At 45.0% G+C, this 22,253-nt stretch overlaps 1 protein-coding gene and 1 pseudogene across 2 annotated transcripts in view; one reads left to right on the forward strand and one right to left on the reverse strand.

Moving 5' to 3' along the window:
- Positions 1–19,359, reverse strand: part of Arhgef33 (Rho guanine nucleotide exchange factor 33) — a 51,171-nt gene extending 31,812 nt beyond the window's left edge. For both annotated transcript variants that reach the window (XM_038320790.1, XM_038320791.1), the window contains exons 1-7: positions 19,335–19,359; positions 18,688–18,737; positions 9,757–9,921; positions 9,033–9,154; positions 7,284–7,438; positions 2,475–2,534; positions 77–301 (exon numbers count right to left, since the gene is read on the reverse strand). In XM_038320790.1, coding sequence (XP_038176718.1) covers positions 77–301; positions 2,475–2,534; positions 7,284–7,438; positions 9,033–9,154; positions 9,757–9,921; positions 18,688–18,737; positions 19,335–19,359 — 802 coding nt within the window. The remainder of the gene's footprint in view (positions 1–76; positions 302–2,474; positions 2,535–7,283; positions 7,439–9,032; positions 9,155–9,756; positions 9,922–18,687; positions 18,738–19,334) is intronic.
- LOC119807303 lies at positions 19,358–21,630 on the forward strand (annotated as a pseudogene).
- The last annotated feature ends 623 nt before the right edge of the window (positions 21,631–22,253 follow it).

A 22,253-nucleotide genomic window follows, 5' to 3' on the forward strand; every position in this document is an offset into this window, starting at 1 on the left:
GTTCCAGCCCTCTGTTCCAAGCCCTCACACATCTTATTCTCTTGTATTGCCCCTCATGTCCCCCCTCAGAACTTACCAGCTAGAGAGGTTTCACATAAGACATTTTCCAGGGAACTGTGTCTGCCCTGGCCAGCCTCCTTGAGTTTATCTGGGTGATCTTTTGTGACATACTCCTCGCCCCACTCTTTGCCCTCCTTGGGCTGTCTCCACAGGCCGGGTGTGTGATGGCCCTTAGACTGGATCTCAGCTGAGAGAGAAGGCTTAAGGTTTTCATCTGCTTCTGGATTTGTTGGGGTCACCCCTGAAAAACAATGCCTGCTATAAATAATTTGCTTTTTGTAAAAAAATACTTTATTTATTTATTATGTATACGGTGTTCTTCCTGCATATATGCCTACACACCAGAAGAGGGCACCAGATCTCATTACAGATGGTTGTGAGCCTCCATGTGGTTACAGGGAATTGAACTCAGGACTTCTGGAAGAGCAGCCAGTGCTCTTAACTGCTAAGTCATCTCTCCAGCCCCAAGAACTTTCTTTTTTTGAAAAAGAAAATAGCCAGGAGGTGAGGGGCACATGCCTTTAATCCCAGCACTCAGGAGGCAGAGGCAGGGAGATCTCTGTGAGTTTAATTAAGGTCAGCCTAGTCTACGAAACAAGTTCCAGGACAGCCAGGGTTACACAGAGAAATCCTGTCTTGGAAAAAGAAAAGAAGAAAGCAAGCAAGGAAGGAAGGAAGGAAGGAAGGAAGGAAGGAGGGAGGGAGGGAGGGAGGGAGGGAGGGAGGGAGGAAGGAGGGAGGAAAAAGAGAGGAAGAAACTAGTGTTTGTTACTAAATATTAACTAATATACTGCTAGCAAGATGGGTACCTCATCCCTAAAAGAGTAAGTATGTCAAGGAAGGGTTAAAAATTTCCCAAACTGCAATCAGTCACTTCTCATCTCTCTTTTTCTCTGGTCCATAAAATAAGGAATTTTTTAAATCCCAGCATGGTAGTCATGCCTGTACTTAACTTGGAAAATAGAAGCAGGAGGTTCAGGAGGTCCTTAGCTTTGTAGAAAGGTCAGGGACAGCCAGGCGACACACACAAGACTCTGACCCAGTAGACTAGACTACTAGACTAGGAAATTTATAGCATAGTGTGATTTAATGCAACACATTTGACTCCCTGGATCTATTTGCCTTCAGGTAAACACAGGGGGCGACGGCAGCACTTTTAGGAGGAAGTACAGAAAGGAGAGAAGGAAAGGTACCAAAGGCATCTGGGTAGTGGTACAGGATGTTCTGTTTGCTATTTGGTCCCTTTATCCTATGGATGCTAAGTTGGAAGAAACAGGAAAAGGAAAGAATGGAGGGAAGATTAACTAATGTATAAGTTCTGGTGAATTATCAATAGAGTAGATTTTGGATTAAACTATAAAGTATGTGATGCAAGAAAAATTTGTAGCCCTGTGGTGGCGGCCCATACCTTTAATTCCAGCACACAGGAGGCAGAGGCAAGTGGATCTCTGTGAGTTCAAAGCCAGCCAGGTTTACAAGAGCTAGTTGCAGGACAGGCTGCAAAGTTACAAAGAAACCCTGTCTTGAAAAACTGAAGAAAAAAAAATTATCATGGACTATTCCCCTGTGAGACTTTAGCAAATGTTAGATTATTAATAATTGGAACAAGAAAGAATTAAAAACCCTGATTTGTTCCTCACAGTTACCAATTCTCCTCCCCCAGCACCTGTGTGGGAACGTAGGTGAAAATGATGCTCACTCCTGTGATTTAGATGCCAAGTGTCCTCACAAGACCTTGGATTGGAGGTGTGCTCCGTGATGCAGGCAGTGGCCAGAACAAGGCTTTGGGGAGTGGCTGGAGAAGAAGGGCTCTACCTCACTAGTAGGTTAATCCAACAATGGGTTCCATTTTTAGACTATTGTGAGGTGATAAAATATGAAAGGTGGGAGAAATTGGACACTAGGGATATGCTTTAGTAATGTGTAGCTTGTCCCCCATTCCTTCCTATTATTTCCTCTGCTTCCTGGGTGCCAGGAAGGAAGCAGCATCTTAAGCCACAGCCTTCCCATCATGCTCTTCTGCTCATCCAAAGTCCACAGAGACAAGACGAGCTGACCTTGGATCGAAACCTTTGGAATCAGGAGCTCAAGAAAACGACCTCCCTGAAGAGGTTTTTCTCAGGTTTTTGTCAGAGTCAAGAAACTGATTAACATGTCTGAGTCCTTTCCTACTTGACTCAGGATGGGCTAGTGGAGCAGGAAAGGTGCCCGGACCAGCTATTGACTCCTCAGGGAAAGGACTTGCCTTGTAAGCCCAACAGCCTGAGTTCTGTTCCTAGAAACCATAAAGATGGAGTAAGGGAACGGGCTCCACAGAGTTGTCCTCGGACCTCCACATCTGTGCAGGAGCATGCGTGTACACACATTCCACATGCATATAATAATGCAAAGTTAAACCAAGAAGATGCGTTTACCAGGACCCAGCATCCCCTTCACGTTGCCTTCTCCTACATGAGCAGACCTGGACTCTTGGGCTGCAGAGAAAAGGAAAACGTTATTCAGCGTCCTTTTTACCAACATGGATTAAACAGGAAAATGACTCACAGATTTTATAGCTTCATGAGTGATGCCAGCAAGGGAGCAGGGGGAGATGCAGTATAATGGAGCCAGACTAGTTATTCAGCTGTTAAAGATGCCAACAAGTGATGCCTACTTCAAGCAACTACCGTAAGAATCCAATAGGCTGAACACTAAGTTCTTCAAGTAGTACCCCGCATACTTTAAGAGCAATTTACTGTTTAGCTGTGATACAGATGGCAGTGGTGCTGATGATGGCGGTGAGGAGATGATGCTCGATGCTCTCTTCTCTGCCTGCCTTTCCAACAGCTTCCATTTCGGTGTAAAAGCTCAAATCATTCTATGAGCACACAGTCCCAGAGCATTTCTCTGAACCCGCACTTGCTGCTTGCTTTTGAATCGTCTCCCCTACCCCCATCCCATCCACACATTGGTCTTCTTGTTATTCTTCTGAGTTTGCTAGCCATGCTCCCGTTAGGATGGCAACAGGGTCACAGAGGCTGCCTCTGCTAGGAGGGCTGAGTCTTCACTCGGCTCCACTGGTGTCTGATGGGTGAACGGGAAGAGTAGAGGCCCAGCTTCCCTGCCTCCATGCTGCATCTGCCTGCTGTTGCCTTAAACTCGAATCAGATTCCCATCCACCTTTGCACACGGACATGAGATCATCTACAGAATCCCTGTTTAAAATTCACAATACGCTGGAGAGATGGCTCAGAGGAAGAGCACTGGCTGCTCTTCCAAAGGCCCTGAGTTCAATTCCTAGCAACCACATGGTGGCTCACAACCATCTGTAATGAGATCTGGTGCCCTCTTCTGACCTGCAGACATCCATGCAGACAGAATGCTGTATACATAATAAATAAATAAATATTTTAAAAAATAAAATAAAATAAAATTCACAATACACGGTTGTTTAGTCCAAAATTTACCTGCCTGGCTCTGCTTGTCCCCCTTTAAGGTACAGGGCACCAAAATAGAGTCGGACATTTTCTATACCTATAGGTACATCAACATCAACAGCCAATCGACCACCAGCTTTTACAGCATCCAATTGAGGACCACTGGAGTGGCCCCTAAAAGTCCTCCATCATTGCTGTAAACCTGAAGGGGTGTCTAGTGAGAACCCCAACTAACTTTGTTTTCTCCTCGAGCCTTTCTTTCTCTGGGTCACTTCACTTCTCAGCTCATCAAAAGTTCCAGAAACAAGAAGCCATGCAAACCATCATCTCTTTAGCTCCAGCAAGACCCTCAGAGCCAGACTACAATTTGACTAAGACTGCCTGACTACACATGATCCCCCCAACCCATCCTCTTGTGTTCTTTCTCCATATTGCCCTAGAGCTATTTGATGGTTCTAAAAAAGCAAGGCTTCAGATGATAACCCACCTTCAGGGCCACAATGAAATAAGACCCTTCCCAGCTTCATCACTATTTGTATCTAATTGGACCACTGAGGCAAGAAGTAGCCTGATGTGGATGAACTAGCAAAGAAGAGACAGAAGAACACAAGGAGAGGGATGATCTAATATCAAGGTCCAGAGGCCACAGAATATGTTGGGAGCAAGGCCTAAAGACTATAGGAGTAAAGAAACTGCTTTTAGCCAAGTGGGAAAAGACACTTGTTGCTGAGCCTGATGACCTGAGTTCTAGCCCCAGCAAAGAGGGAATTGATTCTCGCACAGTTGCCATCTGACTTCCGCATACTCACCCCAACAAACAAACAAATAAATAAATAAATACATAAATAAATAAATGGGATCTTTATACCTTTATCTTAAAAAGTCTATGTGGCAAGAACAGGTAAGAAGAGAGCTTTAGTGGAGTTGCGAGAGTAGGTGCCAATACTGGGAAGGTTGAATAAGTAGGACATAAGAAAGAAGAAATGGTTGGTGGAACCACATCATCCATAAAAGTCAACTTCTTTGGCCAGGGGATATAACTGGGTGGTAGGAACTGTACCTAATATGCACAGCCTGAGACCTAGGTTAGATCTCAGAGATTCTGAAGAAGTAGGGATTGGGGGGCAGAGATGATTGCACTTTAAAAATCTTCTTGAAGGCTTCTCAGGCTAGAAGATTCCAAGGGACTTACTTAGTTCCTTAAAATGATATTTTCAGGGGCTGGAGATATGGATCAGGAGTTAAGAGTCCTGTTGCTTTTGCAGAAGAAAGGGTTCAGTTCTCAGCACCCATACGGTGGTGCACAATCCCCCATTACTCCAGTTCCAGCGGATCCATCTCCTGCTTCATACGCCCAGGTGCACCAGGCACACGTAGCACACAAACATACATGTCAGCAAAACATTCATTCATCCACATAAGATAAATAAACCTGACAAAAGAGCATCATCTCATTATAGATGACATTTCAGACTTTTGATTCTAAGGTACATGAATGAAGCATCCCATCAGAGGACACAGAGACAGAAGGGATCTTTTCAAAGGAAGGGCAGGCCTGGAGAGACAGCTCTGGGGTTAAGAGCACCTACTACTCTTGCAGAGGACCCCAGTGCATTTCCCAGCACCCACATTGGGTGTTTTATAACAGCCTCTAACTCCAGACCCTGGGAGATCTGATGTCTCTGCTGCTCTTACACACACACACACACACACACACACACACAGAGAGAGAGAGAGAGAGAGAGAGAGAGAGAGAGAGAGAGAATTTAAAATAACTAAAAATAAATATTCTTTTTAAAAAAAGAGAAAAGAAGGGTTAACCATTTGTGGCAAATAGTGTCTAAGATGGCTCCCCAGTTGTCCTTACCCCTAGACATCCCCTTCCTGGGATTCCTGCCTGTGAGTGGCGTTGGATTTAATGATTATCTTCTGATGAACAGACTATGGCAGGAAGGCTGAGTTGCTTCCTCCAAAACTAGGTGATAAAAAGCTATAGTTTTGTCTTGAACATCCTGTTAGACCAACACCCTGGGGTGAGTCAGGTGTCATGCTACAGATACCCATGTCACAGGGACTGCCCCACCATGTGGGTACATCTGGAAGAAGATGTCCTCTAGAAGAAATACAACCCTCATATGACAACAGCTGTGGCCAGCACTTCGATAGCAATCTACGTCATGGCAGAACCCAAGCGAGTGGTTCCCAGATCAACTGTGACCAGATTCCTGGCTCAGAGAAACTGAGGTAATGAATGTTTGCTCCTTGAAGCTATGAAGTTTGAGGATAACAGACAGCAATCACATCACTGTATCATTTTTTAAAAAAATGAATAAACCAGCTTTTTCTGAGAGTTTGATTCTTTAATCAGCAATGGGGTAGGACAAACTATGAGCAGTCTCTTTCATGAGGAGGAAAGAAGAGACTGCCAGTGAGCAGATCACTTCAATCCAGCCTGTGAGAAAGTTCTTATCACACCAGTCCGATGACTTGAATTTGATCTGAAATTCATGGTGGGAAGAGAGAGCCACAGACAAAAGTTGTCCACTAACTTCCAAACCCATGCTGAGGTCCACATTCACCTGCAATCGTACAAACTAATAATAACAAATAAAAATTTTTAAATAAATAAATGCGTTGGGCAATGCAGTCACCTGGATTGCCTGTTTTCGGTGGAAAACCCGAGGGAAAAAATCCCAAGAGGGCTGTCACACATCATACAGAGATGCACAAATTTGCTTTGCAAATCTACTTTCCAAGATTCTCTCCTGGGAATGCACACGGCTTCCCTAGACCCTGTACTGGTCTGACCTCTCCTCTGAGTCCACTTTGGCTCTCCACCTGCAAGGTCTTGCTCTTCTCACCATAGAGCCAAGAACACAGGACCACCTGTGGAAGTCCCTCCCACATGGATGGAGCAGCCATTGCCCAGGCTGCACTCACTGCTGACTAAAATGAGCACTCAGATGTACCAGCAAAAGGCCAGTAACCAAGCAACCCTGTACTCGGTTCACCAAGTGAAAGACACTTGTCTCCGGGTGTCAGGTTCAGTGATTCATAACACGCTTACTGTCTATGAATCGGTAAAACAGCTTCTTCTTGGGCTGCAAGGATGGAAAATCATCAACCCTACTGTGGAGGCGTTTACACTTGACTGAAAAAATCACCGAGCCTAGTTTTGGAGGACTTTTTATGTAAGACCAAAACAAGAAGCGGAGGACTCGGACCATGGTAATGTATGGAAATGTCATTTTTCTAGATGTGGGTGCTTTGTTGGACACTTTTGAGAATATAATGATGATGTAGTAAATTTTGTCCTGTTTTGTTTACTTTTCCTGATTTGAGCACAGGTCCAGGATCACAGAGCCCCTGAAAAGCCAACTCCTTTGGTGCCGCCAGCGTGCCATCGGTACAGTCAGGAAGTGGCTGGTGACTGCTTTAGTCTGCACGCAACACCAGCCTGGCTTCCCAGAGAGACATGGGTACTGAGTTATACCACCAGCAAGTAACTTTTTAGAGTTACTTTTAAAAAAATCTAGTTCTCTTATGGTTGGTATTGCATTGATAGAACTAAATTGTTTTTAAGTTAAACACTTAGAAGAAGTCAACTTAGTATTTTCCACAAAACATTTAAAAATGGGCAGTCTCTCAGGAACCAGGGGTCATCTGGTCCCTTCCAGTTCTAGATACCAGGAAAGTTCTGAGCAGTATGGAAGCATTTTATTGACTCCTAGTGAAGATGCAAGGCACGATTCCTAGGAATCAAGGAGAAAGAAGGATGGTTAATTCCCCATGGTTTATGAGCTGTACCTTTTTCATAGGTCTGAGAAGGCAAAATGTTGGTGAAGTCTTCACTGGGATGACCCGACTCGGGGGCATTGATGGAGCGGAAGGGGCTCCCTTGCGCTTGCGCAGGCGCAGATGCAGGTCCGGCCTGTGCGCCATGCTCTTCCTTTTGAGATTTCCTAGCAAAAGAGAAAACAGAAAGGTTGCTTTGGCTCTTAATACCCGGTAGATTAATACCCGGGAGGCTCAATTCAGAATAATGCCAGAGAATGAAGGTTTTTAATGTGTTGCCAAGACACACACAGGTTGAACCATATAAATATTTTTTATAAATTATAAATGATTGAAGTCAGTTCAAATGGTTCAACTTAATTCATCAACTTCAGTTTCTTTAAATTACTTCTAACAGAAATGTTTTAATTCTTATTTTTCTATTACTGACTTCCCTATCACCAGGATCTTTGATTTTGTTTTGATGTTCATTTTCGACACTTGGGTCTCTCACTATGTTGCCCTGGTTAGCCTGGGGCTTGCTGTGTGGTCCTTGCTGTTATTCTTTTGGTCCCCGCCCCTTTCCAAGCCCACTCCCAGCGACCTCTGGTCTCTTGGAGTCATCCTGAATCTTTTCTCTTCCCTCTCTCTCTCTTCTCACTGCCCCCCTTTTGCGTGTGCACACGCGCCTCTCTTTCTGTCTCTCTGTCTCTGTCTCTGTCTATCCCTCTCCCTCTCCCTCTCTCTCTCTCTCTCTCTCTCCCTCTCTCCCTCTCTCCTTTAATAAAGTTTTATGTCTATTTTCTGTGTCTGTGCCGTTAACCCGCCGCTGCACCGCCTGTTCACCCGCCGCCCTGGTCACACGTGTTCCATGAGTCTCCGTGCAGCTGCCCAGCTACTATCTTATTAAGAACAAAACTTGCTATGTAGATTCTCCCACCTCTGCTGACTGCTAGGGTTAAAGGCATGCTCACCATCCATGCCTTGCTCTTAGCGCCGTCTGTAAACTCGGCAGTGTTGGGTATTTGCTTGGGATGACTCACTCACTTAATAACTCAACCCCAAGTACCAGAAAACAGTAGCATTTTTTCCATTTGTGCACAAGGGCACACAGATGTGTGTATGTATGTGTGTGTGTGCATGTGTGTGTGTGCATGCATGTGAGCACATATATATATATAGGTGTGCGTTCATGCATGTGGAGTTGTGAATTGTCCCCCACCACCATCTACCTTGTTTCATGGAGGCAGGGTCTTTCCCTCAAACTCAATCCTCACCCAGATGACTAGTCTCACTAGCTAGCCTGTACCTCCACTTAACATGATGTGGGTTCTGGAGAGCCAAGCTCTGGTGTTCAAAATGTCTTATGGATGCATAACAAGTGTGCATACTCTGTGTGTACGTGCGTGTGTGCGTGTGTGTGTGTGTGTGTGTGTGTGTGTGTGTGTGTACATGCCCATTTGCCTGCAGAGGTCAGAAAAGGAATTAGAGGTACAGACGTTTGGGAGATACCTGGTGCGGTGCTCGGAGCTGAAAACTCTGGTCCTCTGCAAGAGCAGCCAGACCACTGGACTGTTGCTCCAGTCTCAGTATTAACCAGCTTGTATGGCTTCATCTCTTCCAGCACGGGCTGATCTACGCTGCGCAGGTGCCTACTCCTTACATGCTAACAGCTGGAGGCTTTCTCAGGGCCTCTGTGCAAGAGCCATTGCTATTGGGCAGGGCCTCTGTGCAAGAGCCATTGCTATTGGTTGCCTGGAGTAAAATTCCCTAGCTACTCACTTGGCTTTAACCTTCCGCGATTCTCTTCGTTTTTCCTGTTGAAGCTGTTCGATTTTCTGCTGCATTTCTTCTTGTTTAGAAGTGATGGCCTGAATCATCGACATTGCGTTGCTCAGCTCTTCCTACGATGTAAGAAGCAGTCGTTTGAATGGAATTGGCCCCCAGAAGCTCACAGGGAGTGGTACTAACCGGAGATGTGGCTTTGTTGGAGCAGTTTTGGCCTTGTTGTAGGAAGTGTGTCACTGTGGGGGGGCAGCTTTGAGGCCTCAGATATGCTCAGTCCCTGCCTTCTCCACTCTCAGCTCCTCCAGCACCTTGTCTGCTTGCATGCACGCATGCACTAAACCTCTGAAACTGGAAGCAAGCCCTAATTAAATATTTTTCTTTTATAAGAGTTGCCGTGGTCATGGTGTCTCTGCACAGCAAAAGAAACCCTAACTAAGACAACGGGGTAAGAGAGCACATCAGTATCCCATAAGCCTTTACCTGGTGCATACTTTGGAGTGAATGGGGAATGAGGGATGACGTTTGCTCTCATTGTGGCCTCTAATTTTAACACAGAGCTCAGAAACCGGAAATCATGAGATAGATATTGTTCCGTGATGACTGACAATTGGCTCAGAGGTCAAGGTCTTGCCCTGGGCTGCTATGAGAAAGGGCAGATTTTCAGCATGTGGTACTAGGCCCGGCATGATTTTAGCTGGGAAATAAAGAAGGCGCCCACCTTGAAGTAGTTTAATGAATTCTTCATTTCGGTGACTTTCTCTTCCATGGAACATCGGCAGCTCTTGACCTTCTCTTCCAAAGCATATTCTCCATGCTGGATGCGCGTCAGTTCCTGCATCGCTTCTGTGAAGCCAGTTTTCAGTTCTGAGGCCAGGGCCTGCAACTGAAGAGTTGCAGAAGAGTGACCTTGACTTTCTGTGAGTTATTATAAATGGCACCATTCTCCCCTTGGCCTTTTCCTTTCTTTGAGGAAACAAGCCCTTGAGAAAACTCACAAGCTTCCTTTACCCAGTTCTGGAATCTTTTAGGTGACTCCACCCCTGTTTGTCCAGGGAGAAGGTAACAACAAAGCGAGCAGTTGGTTCACGGGTTCTCGGAACACGGCCACCGCTAAAGAGCCCTGTATGTAAGAATGAGGCTCTCTTAAACCGGGTGGTGGGGGCACGCACCATTAATCCCAGAGAGGCAGAGGCAGGCAGATCTCCGAATTTGAGGCCAACTTGGTCTACAGAATGAGTTCCGGGAGATCCAGGGCTACACAGAGAAAGCCTGTCTCAAAAAGAAAAAGAGAAAAAAACAATGAGACCTACTTGGAAAATAACATATGATCCAGCACCTAGATTCTGTGAGAGAAATGGCATGCCACGGCCTCTCTGATTATCTCTGGAACATAAAGACTCTGAAGAGAAATCTCTGATTATCCCCAGAACATAAAGAAATTCAGTTATTTTTCCCAAAAGACGTGAAAAAGTGAGACAGGGGCCAAATAGCTGACTCAGTGCTTAAGAGCACTTGAGGCTCTTCTCGAGGACCCGACTCCAGTTCCCAGCACCTATGTGAGGCAGCTCACAACCATCTGTAAGTCCAACTCCAGGGGATCCGACATCTTCTGATTCAACGGCAGTTGCACACATGTGTATACATGCAATCACACAGATACACATACACACAAACAACAAAAAATAAAGTCTTTTTCAAAATAAGAATAATAAGGCAGACAGTGGTGGCGCATGCCTTTAATCCCAGCACTCAGAAGGCAGAGACAGGAGAATCTCTGTGAGTTCGAGGCCAGCCTGGTCTACAAGAGCTAGTTCCAGGATAGGCTCCAAAGCTACACAGAGAAACCCTGTCTCAAAAAACCAAAGAGAGAAAGAGAGAGGGAGAGAGAGAAAGAGGAACAAAAGGTAATAAATAATAGTAAGAATTTCTTTGAAAAGACAAAGGTTTTTTTTCTGGAGTTGTGACATTTTTAACAGTTGGTTCTGATCCATGTGTTTGTTGGCTCTGATATGAGCTGTCTTCAGTAGTCAGGCCAGAGCATGGGGGAGAGCGCATGCTACAACGCCTGCTGGTTAAATACTGGGAGAGAGATCAATCAAGAGAGATCTGGAGTCAGGTAGGGTACAAGTCCTAGCTTTCTCCCATAAGATGAAGAACATAGGCAAACGGGCTAACCTCTGGCTAGTAGTTTACTCATCTGTAATTGTACCGATGACAGCTACTTCACGGAGCTGTCTTGAGTATGAAGGAAGTAAATGTAGTGAAGTAGCCTCCCACACACATGCTTGGTACAGAGGTGCTCCGCATTTCTGATTCATTTCATAGGTTAGAAATCAAAGAGTCAAACTCAAACAGAACTGTGGAGAAATGGAGCGCTTCTAAAGATCGTTTTATTTACTGAGCGAAGGTAAAAGGCATTTCAACAGACCCTAAATTAAGATAGTAGTCAGGTAACATTGTTGTCTTGATTTTTATGATCTGATTGGACATAGAACTCTTAGGCCCACACCTCTCTTCAAAACAGAAATATTCAGAAGGTTTATTCTACCATTTAAAATATCATGTCTGGAGAGACAGCTCAGCGGTTAAGAGCACTTGCTGCCATGGCTGAGCACAGTGAGGCTGCCCTCTTCTGGCCGGCCCTGGCATTGTGCTTGTGCGCACAAACCCACACACAGGCATGAACATATACACGTAATTTAAAAATAAGAGCATTTTAAAATATCTACCAAGTAAGGAGTTCCAGGTAAAGCGCAAGCACCGTGGCAATCCACACGTATGTCTTCACATATGCATACTTCTAGACGTTTCCAAAACCAGTTCATCCAAATGATTCCAACCTGCTCAGCTACCCTCCGCTATGGCTTAGTGTCCTAAGCCACCCATCTCCACTGGACGGTTTTCACAGTGGCTTCTTCTAGGACTGGGAATAACGAGAAATAGGAGGAACCAAAAGCGATTGTTCTGAGGAGAATAAGTAGAGCCTGTGAAGCAGCTGGACTTGGAGACCAGGGAATACCCCCATTGATCTACTTTCCATTCCAGTTGTTTTCATTAGTTATGATTACCGTGTGTGCACACATGACGTGTGGGGACTACATGCTCACATGTGGAAATCAGACAGCCACACTGAAGAGCCGCTTCTCCCGTCTACCTTTACATGGGTTAGAGATATCAAACTCAAATCTGCAGGCTTGGACAGAAAGCGCCTTTACCCACTGAGCCACTTCACCAGCCCCTCATTCTAAGCAATTTTTAGTTAGAATAATCTTTGTGACATCAAAGCAAAAACTGTGCAGGTTTTAAAACTGGGAGACGGCCATCTGGTGTTCACTACAGCGCCCTGAGATGGCCCTAGTCCTGCCTTGGGGGGAAGAAGGATACTGAAAGGAAGGACCGTCCAGTGGAGATGGGTGTCGTTGTCACTGCTGCCCAGGTGCACGGGCAGTTTTTCCCACAGCAGAGTCAACAAACAAATCGAAAGGACTTTTCCTCAGCTGCAGAACTTCAGCTCTGGCTAAAAGCTAAAAATCAAACCCATTCTCTGATGACCGTTAGGGATTCTGGGAATTCCATAACTGTCTGGACTCTGAGCACATTCTCTCCCCACGGCTCGAGTGAAGTAGCCTTACAGAGTATAAGCATCTTCTCAACCCAGACTATCCGGGGAGGGGAAGCCATGTGAGCACAGCCACGGCCTGAGATGAACTCACAAGCGGGATGCCTGGGCTCTTCAAGTCATCCTCAGCTGCTGGCCGGCTGCCCTTGCATACCAGCTGGGTCTTGTGAATAAGACGACTTGGAAGACGCCATCTTAACATGGCGCTCTCTTTAGCTCTCTGATCTGACAGCCCACGGTCCACCCCGAAGATTAGAACCGAGAAACCTTGTTCTCCAGTGAGCTGAACACACCCCTCATCTTGTTGATGTTTTTCATGAGGCTGATCTAGGGAAGTTGCGATCCCTCCATCCTGCTGCTGGAGGCAGATTCAGGGAGACATGAACTTCAAAGCCTTGGGCTCCATAGAGAACATCTCAGGCTTACATATGGGGAAAAGAATCCGAATTCTTCCTACTTCATGCTCTTGATTTCCTTCCTTCCTTTTTTCCTTCCTTCCTTTCTCAGTTCCTTAACTCTTCATAAGATGGTTCTAGTAGATGTCTTCCTTTTTTCCATCAAACATCTCTTGGGCCTCAAACTAAATTTTCAGGAATTTCAACATGTGTTTTACACAGCCTTCCCATTTCTCCCCCAACATATTACCAAGGTCGGTAGCTACTGTGAGGCAGACTCAAGGGCTTTGCTGTGTCCTAAGTACTTTGTGAACTCATAAATGTCAAGATTTGGGAAGCTTCTGCCAGTCATGCAAAATTCCTAAAATCCCTGATGAATGTGAGTAAGACCCCAAATGTTTTGGAGTCCGACATGATGTCAAAGATGTCAAGGTAATTGTTTTGGTTTTGCCTTTAACCAGTTGCCAAAGAAGCCTGTTTGTTTTGTTTCGTTTGTTTTCTGTCAACTTTCATCTTCCAGTTTTAGGTCTCTTTATTGATCTTCAAAGATGCTGTTCTTAGCCAGTCATTGTGGCTCACATCTTTAATCCCAATATGCAGAGGCAGGCAGATCTCTGAGTTCAAGGCCAGCCTGGTCTATAAAATGAGTTCCAGGACAACTAGGGCCACACAGAGAAACTCTGTCTTGAAAAAGAAAAGAAAAAGATGCTGTGTTTAAAATACAAACTAAGTCGGACGGTGGGTGGTGCACGCCTTTAATCCAGGCATTCGGGAAGCAGAGGCAGGTGGATCTCTGTGAGTTCGAGGCCAGCCTGGTCACAAGAGCTAGTTCCAGGACAGGCTCCAAAGCTACAGAGAAACCCTGTCTCAAAAAACCAAAAAGAAAAAGAAAGAAAAAAAGAATGTAGCCCACAACCTTCAGTTGGTCTGTTCATTTCCTTGTATCATGTTAATGTAGTTTTTTATCTTACTCCTACCTTTTGGGGTCAGGGGTATTTTAAGCAATTGGAAATTAAACGAGGGTGATTTCAGTATTCACTGGAACTCTCTCCCGGTACTATTCTCTATTTTCTGTTTTATTATTTTCACATCTTCATGCTCTTTACTTACATTTCTGATCCCCACACCCCTGCCCTGGCAAGTGGTATCTTCGTGGAGGCTGGTGCCCGACAGTCGCGCTTTCTTCTCGGGCACTTCTCCCTTAGCCTTGACCTTCAAATCTGTATTCTGGTCTCTTTCACTGAACTCCAGCTCCGCTTCACACTGGCTTTTCCTGAAATTCTTTTCCAACGTGTGACCCAGGATCCAGTTTTGCCTGAAGAAGTTCCTGAAAAGAACTTTTCAGGTGTCTGAGGAAGATGGTCAGAGCTGTGTGTCTCTGTCCCTCTGCCACTGACATTTCCATTCCAGAGGAAAGTGGGCAATTTTGAAAAATGAGAATGAGGGGCTAGAGAGATGGCTCAGAGGCTAAGAGCACTGACTGTTCTTCTAGAGGTCCTGAGTTCAGTTCCCAGCAACCACATGGTGGCTCACAACCATCTGTAATGAGATCTGATGCCCTCTTCTGGTGTGCAGGGATATATGCAGACAGAATGCTGTATACATAATTAATAAATAAAACTTTTTTTAAAAAAATGAGAATGAAGCCGGGCGGTGGTGGTGCACGCCTTTAATCCCAGCACTCGGGAGGCAGAGGCAGGCAGATCTCTGTGAGTTCGAGACCAGCCTGGTCTACAAGAGCTAGCTCCAGGACAGGCTCTAAAGCTGCAGAGAAACCCTGTCTCGAAAAACCAAAAAAAAAAAAAAAAAAAAGAGAGAATGAACCTAGCTCTCATTACTTCAACATGCCTTTAACATCCGTATTTCCGTCTGCGTTATAGTATATTAATGAAGATAATTGTAGGCCAAGATCACATTACAGAGGTTTTCTTTTCTACTCCTCATCTTTTGCTTCTCCTTGTTTGTTTTGGTTTGGTTTGGATTTGAGACAGAACCTCAGGTCTGCTGCCTGCACTCCTTCCTAGATTGGCAGTTCTTTTGAGACTAGGTCTCACGTGACCCAGGCTGACCTTGAACTTGGTCCGCCAGCCTTTGCCTTCCCCAGCTTCCTAAGTGCTTTTCTAAGGCATTTAAAAGTTGGTGCCACTATCTGCCATATCCAGCTTGATTTTTCTCATACTTAGCATTTTAAGAGACACTTTGAAGTCTCTTTTGATTAGAACAAACAGTGAAGACCTCTCTTCTTCCCAACACTATTTCCCACCAGACTGAATGACTGCACCAGACCCTTCATCTTAAAGCAGTATGTACATCTTCCGGGCCATCACTCACCTGTCCAGTTACTATTTACCGACTACGTATCACATGCCAAACGCTGTGGTTTATGCTGAGAGTACCCAGAGCAACACACACAAAGTCCTTGCTTTACACTTCACACTCTGGGTTAGGAGACAGGAATGAAGACTTTGAGACAGGGTCTCACCTTGCAACCCTGGCTAGCCTGTATCTCGCTCTGCTTAACAAGCTGGCCTCGAACTTACAGCAATCTGCCTGCCTCTGTCTTGGAGGCTTAAAGGCTCCATATGTGCCACCATATCCTGACCTGGAATTTTTTTCTTTCTTTTTTTTTCTTCCTTTTTCTTTTCTTTCTTTTTTTCTTTTCCTTTCTTCTCTTTTTTCTTTTTTCTTTTCTTTTTTTTCTTGAGACAGTGTTTCTGTGTCTAGTCCTGGCTGTCCTGGAACTCAGTAGATCAGGCTGGCCTCAAACTCAGAGATCTGCCTGCACCACAACTGTCTGGCTTAAAATCTTTTTTTAAAAAAAAAATCAAATTAATACAATAACATCTGCAAGGGATGGAATCTACCAAAAAATGGAGAAAATTATTGAAACTTCACATTTTCCTTCAGTTCTATGTTCCCTTGTAATGCAGCTCGTATTATGTTATAGTTACCCACCCTCCCTGCCCGCTGTCCTCTTTCTTGGCCCCTCCTTCTTTAGATTAAAAATTGCTTGGAATTAACAGACTTGAGAAGTGATCTTTTAAAACAAAGATGAGGTCACCAAGGCCTAGCAGAGACCGTGCAGAACAAATACTCTTTCCAGGCTCCGAGCACTCCAGTGTGAGCAGATGCACTTGGACTTGTGACACCGAGATAATGAGGCCATTCCCTCTGCAGCTAAACTTAGCCCACATCAAGGGAGTGACCCACATACCTAGAATAGATTTCACGTCATACCTAACTCTAAAGAGGCATGTATACTCGTGCAAAGGCCATAGGCAGGCCAGAGGAGAGCACAGGTGAGAGTGGAGAGCATCTAGAGGCCCTGGACCACTGAGCATCACCTCAGCATCACGGAGACCTCCCCCCGCCCAGACTCTGTTCATGCTAGCCACCCTGTCAGAAGTAGTCTTTCTTAGTAGTCCATCGTCCAGTGATTGGTTTGTCTTGGGTACTTTGCTCAAGTCTTTTAGTTAACAACCCTGCTGAGCCTTTTCAAAAGCCTGCCTCATAGGAGCCAATCGTCAATGTATTTTCATGGTTGTGACCATTTAAAACAAGCAAACAAGGACGTCTATTTCATCTGTTTAATTTCCCATCAGGCTAATCAGCAGATTTTGCACATAACTATTCAAATAAGAAATTGAAAGGAGGCTGTTTCTTCCACGCCCTCCCATTGCTGACCCAAGAGGAAGAAGCTAACAGCGCTTTACTCTCCTGCCGTTGGCTCACTCTAGTTCACTCCACAGCAATGAACTCTTGCAGGATGCTTCAGGGACCTCACCAGCATTTAAACTCACTAATCTAAGTAATACTTCCCCTGAACTATCTGCTCCCCTGGACTCCTGTCTTCCTGCTTAAAAGGGCCTAAATATCCAACTTAAGGAACTGGTGGGATGGCTCAGTAGGTGGAGGCATTTGCCTCTGAAACCCAACTTGAGTTCTATCCCAGAGACCTGCCACATATAATGCTACACACATGCACACATAGATAAACACTAGCCACACATACGCTACACACACATAGACATACATTAGCCACACATATGCTACACACACATAGACACACACTAGCCACACATATGCTACACACATACACACATAGACATACACTAGCCACACATATGCTACACACATACACACATAGACATAAACTAGCCACACATATGCTACACACATACACATATAGACATACACTAGCCACACATATGCTACACACATACACACATAGACACACACTAGCCACACATATGCTACACACATACACACATAGACATAAACTAGCCACACATATGCTACACACATACACACATAGACACACACTAGCCACACATATGCTACACACACATAGACACACACTAGCCACACATATGCTACATACATACACACATAGACATACACTAGCCACACATATGCTACACACATACACACATAGACATACACTAGCCACACATATGCTACACACATACTCACATAGACATACACTAGCCACACATATGCTACACACATACACACATAGACATACACTAGCCACACATATGCTACACACATACACACATAGTCATACACTAGCCACACATGCTACACACATGCACACATAGACATACACTAATAAGTAAATAAACAAATGTTAAAAAAAAAAGAGCCTGTTCCCCCCAGGGCTTGCTAAACTCTGTCAGTTCTTTCTCGTGTATTCCAGATTATAGTGTTAAGTCTAGAGAGAAGCACAAAGCTCAAACTGCCTTTACAAGACAAACTACGACAGTGTAAACATCCATGATTGCTAAGGACAGAACTTTAATTCAATTTCTGGTTGGAAGATAGAAGCCAAATAAATTCTATTTGCAGAACTGGGGCAACCTGCTAGAATGCTTGTCGTGATTGTCTTTGTAAAGAATCTAATTATTGCCATGGCTTAAAATGAACTTAATTTTTCCCTGTCACCATACTTGAACAAATGTCATGCTCTTAACTCTTAATTCTCGGTTCTCCTAAACGTCACACAAGGTCTCATCATGTAATCTAGGCTAGCTTTGAGCTTGTTAAACTCATGTCTTAGGGTTCCCAGTGTTGGGGCTTATGGTGTGTGCCACCGCACCTGACTAAAAAAAAAAAAAAAAGGCCGCTCTTCCTGTGTCCTCTCTGATGACAATGCCGTTGCCTGGTGTGATGACCACAGTGACAGTGGCACAGGGGAGAAGCAGAGCTGAGGTGGGGTATAGGTGTTGCTTGTTGGTTTAAGATGATTGATTGATTGATTATGTATACAGTGCTCTGCCTGCGTGTACACCTGGCCAGAAGAGGGCACCAGATCTCATCATGAATGGTTGTGAGCCACCAACGATTGCTGGGAATTGAACTCAGAACGTCTAGAAGAGCAGCCAGTGCTCTTAACCACTGAGCCATCTCTCCAGCCCCCAGCTGCTGTTTTACAAACAGAATAACTTTTCCTCCGTCAACCAGTTCTCTCAAAGGTACAATGTGAATGGTTTCTGCCCTACCTGTCCCTTGGCCTTGTTAAGAGAACAAGTGTCAGAATACATGTGGACACACCTAAGTGTTAAGACTCGCTGTGCTTGAAGGGCAGTCACCACTGTTGGAATGACAACATTCACAGGAAGGCGTTTGTCATTACCTGGTAAATCTGGGTGGAAGGGTTATTCACCGGCATGTGTTCATTCTCTCCTGCAGGAAGAAAGAGCTTTGTTCAACGACACAACTCGTGCTGTGCCTTCCTACTGTCTCTGCACACAGGGAGGGAACACACACATTCGAGTATCCTCTAACTGTGCCTGAATGACAAGAACCAGAAGATTCTGGATCAAAAAAATAAACTAGTGATGCCAGTGATATTCATATTTATACCCTGATGGCCAAACTATACCTACCTGACAAAATTATCATAGTAATAGTTCCAGGACAGGCTCTAGAAACTATAGGGAAACCCTGTCTCAAAAAACAACAAAAAAAAAAATTATCATAGTAGAAAAAAAAACCCTTTCTTGACACAAAGGGGAACTCAGAGATTGGCAGTCATTAACTGGCTAGAAGGGGATGCCTTGGGGGTGTCTCCTTCATATTTTTAGGGCTGACTGACGTTTATCTGAGCTGACATCTGCTCTTTGCCAGGGTTATGCTTGATAGTAGTTGCATTCCAGCGAGTCTATGCTTTCCGAGGTCTCCAAGGTGAGGACGGGAAAATGATATTTGGAAACAGTGGCCAGACAGGGTAACTCCTGCATTTCCTGACTCCCGAGCTCCAAAGCAAGATGGAGATCTGACCTTGCTTCGTTTTGGTTTTTTCCATGGTGTCCGCTGCTTCTCTCCTCCAGCGCACTCTTCAGCACTGCACCGTCATCGGCCTGGATCAGGCCACCGCCCCTTCCCTGCACCTGCCAATCAAAGAATCCAGTAGTACTGATGTAGATACTAGACTGGCTTCATGGGTTAGTCTTTAATATCATACACAGCTGAAAGCTAAGCAATTTCAGGAGAACAAATTACTAAATTGAGTACATCTCTCACTTAAAGTTAAAGGCTGAAGAGATAGCTCAGCAGTTAAAAGCACTGGCTGCTCTTCCAGAGGACCCAGGTTCAATTCCCAGCACTCACAAGGCAGCTCACAACTGTCTGTAACTCCAGTTCCAGGGAATCCAACATTCTCACACAGACATACATGCAGGCAAAACACCAATGCACATAAAATAAAAATAAATTATTTTTAAAAAAAAAGAAAAATTTAACTGGGTGTGGTGTGGTGGTACATGCCTTTAACCCCAGTACTCTGTGAAGCCCTGACTGTCCTGGAACTTGCTATGGAGCCCAGGTTGGCTTTGAACTTAGAGATCTGTCTGCCTCTGCCACCTGAGTGCTGGAATTAAAAGTGTGTGCCACTACTACCTGACAATACAGTAGTTTTTAATCTGCCACATTCTCCTTCAGATCCGAATAATTAATTAAGACCTACTGACTTTATTAGCAAGTTGCTGCTTAGGAAAAATGACATTAAGAAGGAGAAGCTAAGCAAGAAAACCTGTTTCTAGTCACATTTTCAGCATCTGGTGGCTTCCTTATCACCCAGGAGATATATAACAAAGCGGGCTGTCGGTTGTAACACTGGGCAAAAGCTACAAATTCAGAAAGCAACCTAACCCAAATGAGTAGAGAACGCACCCCTTGGGCCTCACTTACTCATTCTGAGGTTCCCCTTCAGTATTTTAACCCTTTCTTGTTTTTGGTGACCCTCCTGAGCTTTCCACAACAAAGACTGAAGGTGCCTAGTCTCCAGCATCTCAGGCTAGATGGGACATATGACACAGAGTGTAACAACGCTCTCTTTCTTCCTTCATAGTCAAGAGCTTCAGACTGCCTCGAACACAGTGGCACCAAGGTGACCTTGAAGTTCTGATCCTCTCTCTAGCCTCTACCTCCTGGATGCTGAATTCCAGGCATGTGCCAGTCTAGCTAGGTTTGTCCGGGGTTTTTTGGTTTGTTTGTTGGTGCTGGGGATTGAACCCAGGGCTTTACGCGTGCTAGGCAAGCATTCTACTTACCGAGCTACAACTTTACTCCCTCTACAAAGTTTTTTAAATTATTGTTAGGTGTAATTTTGCTGCTCTTTGGGGGAGGGGGAAATCTTGAAATATGTAAAGCCAAATTGTTATGGATAATCTACTCCTGAGGATTTAGTTATCTGACCTGTAACCAATTGGAAACAGGCAAACAAAACTCCATGTCCTAAGTGGAAGGAAAATGCGTGTATTTCAGAGCTCTGGGGTCAGAAAGCTCACAGATGCACATCTGTGTGCCCACTGATCTCGACATAAAAAAAGAAAAAAAAAAAGGTGTCTAATCAGTAGAAGTTAGAAATATCTTTTTGGCTAGTTAATTATAAAAGCAAAAGTAAGTATACACATACACAAAACCAACCAAACAAACAAACAAGCAAACAAAGGCGAGGAAGGTGAAACGGGTAAAGTTGCCCGTGGCTGGGGCTGCAGCCCTGAGAATCTGGTGGCAGCAGAGGGCAACCTGTGGCCTGGTGCCAGTGAGGACACAGACAGTCTTTACTTGACCAAGGGCAGGCTGCCAGAGCGGTATCCTCGGACCCCAGAAGAATAGGTCCAAGCTGCCAAGAAGTATAATATGCATGCGGAAGACTACAAGCCATACCTGGATGATGGCATGGGGAGTGGTATCTACCCTAAGCTCCTTGACTGCTCATAGCAAGAGAGGGATCCATGGTACAAAACAAACCACTTAGACCTGAGGTCGAACTCGGGGAGGGGGGTGGACAGAGGCACTGGGACCTAGCCATGTTTATCAGGAATCGTGTGGACACGTCCCCTACATCTGTTTTATGGGATGCCATATGTTTCAAACAGCTCTTCAGCTTTGTGGCCTTCAGGATTTCCATGTTCTGGGTAGGGGAGATTTTCCCCTCCTACCAACCTATGGGGCAAAAGCAGTATCTTCATTATAATCTGTACCTGGAGCGAGTGGCAATCCTACCAAAACACCTGAGCCGATGGCTCACTGTGGCGTCAGAGGAGGCTTCATGGGGCTTTGTGCCCTCTAAATCCGACTCCCTCATTCCCAGAGGTCTAACCTTAATGAAATCCCTAATAAAAACTCAGTGCTTTGGTTAGAAACACACTTGGAAAGCACAGTGGGAACACGTACAAGGCTTCTGCTTAAACAGCTGTCATCATTTTTGCTTACATTGTCCGACAACCTTTTACGTCAATGACTAGGATTTTTTAGCTACTGTTTCCTCTTACCTTGTGGCGCGGCATTTTATCTAATTTCAGTATTGGATTGCTATTATTTACGCCCTATTTTTATTGTGCTCATTTCCTCCCTCGTCCCTACTGACACCCATCTCTGCTATTCTTCCGTGCCTTTCTCTGTCCTCACGAGGTCACGTCCAGACGTGTGTGTGTGTGTGTGTGTGTGTGTGTGTGTGTGTGTGTGTGTGTGTGTGTGTGTGCGTGCGTGCGTGCGTGCGTGCGTGCGTGCGTGACAAGGCAGCCGCTGAGGACTCACTTTACACACACACACACACACACACACGCACGCACACGCACACGCACACGCACACACCTTTCTCACTCAGTGGGTCACAGCGATTATCTCTAGACTTACTAGTTCACGTCTAAGAAAGTATCCTTAGTGGCTGCTTGCTAGTCCATGATTTGCATG

This window comes from Arvicola amphibius, chromosome 2 (assembly GCF_903992535.2).
Source record: "Arvicola amphibius chromosome 2, mArvAmp1.2, whole genome shotgun sequence".
Taxonomy (NCBI): domain Eukaryota; kingdom Metazoa; phylum Chordata; class Mammalia; order Rodentia; family Cricetidae; genus Arvicola; species Arvicola amphibius.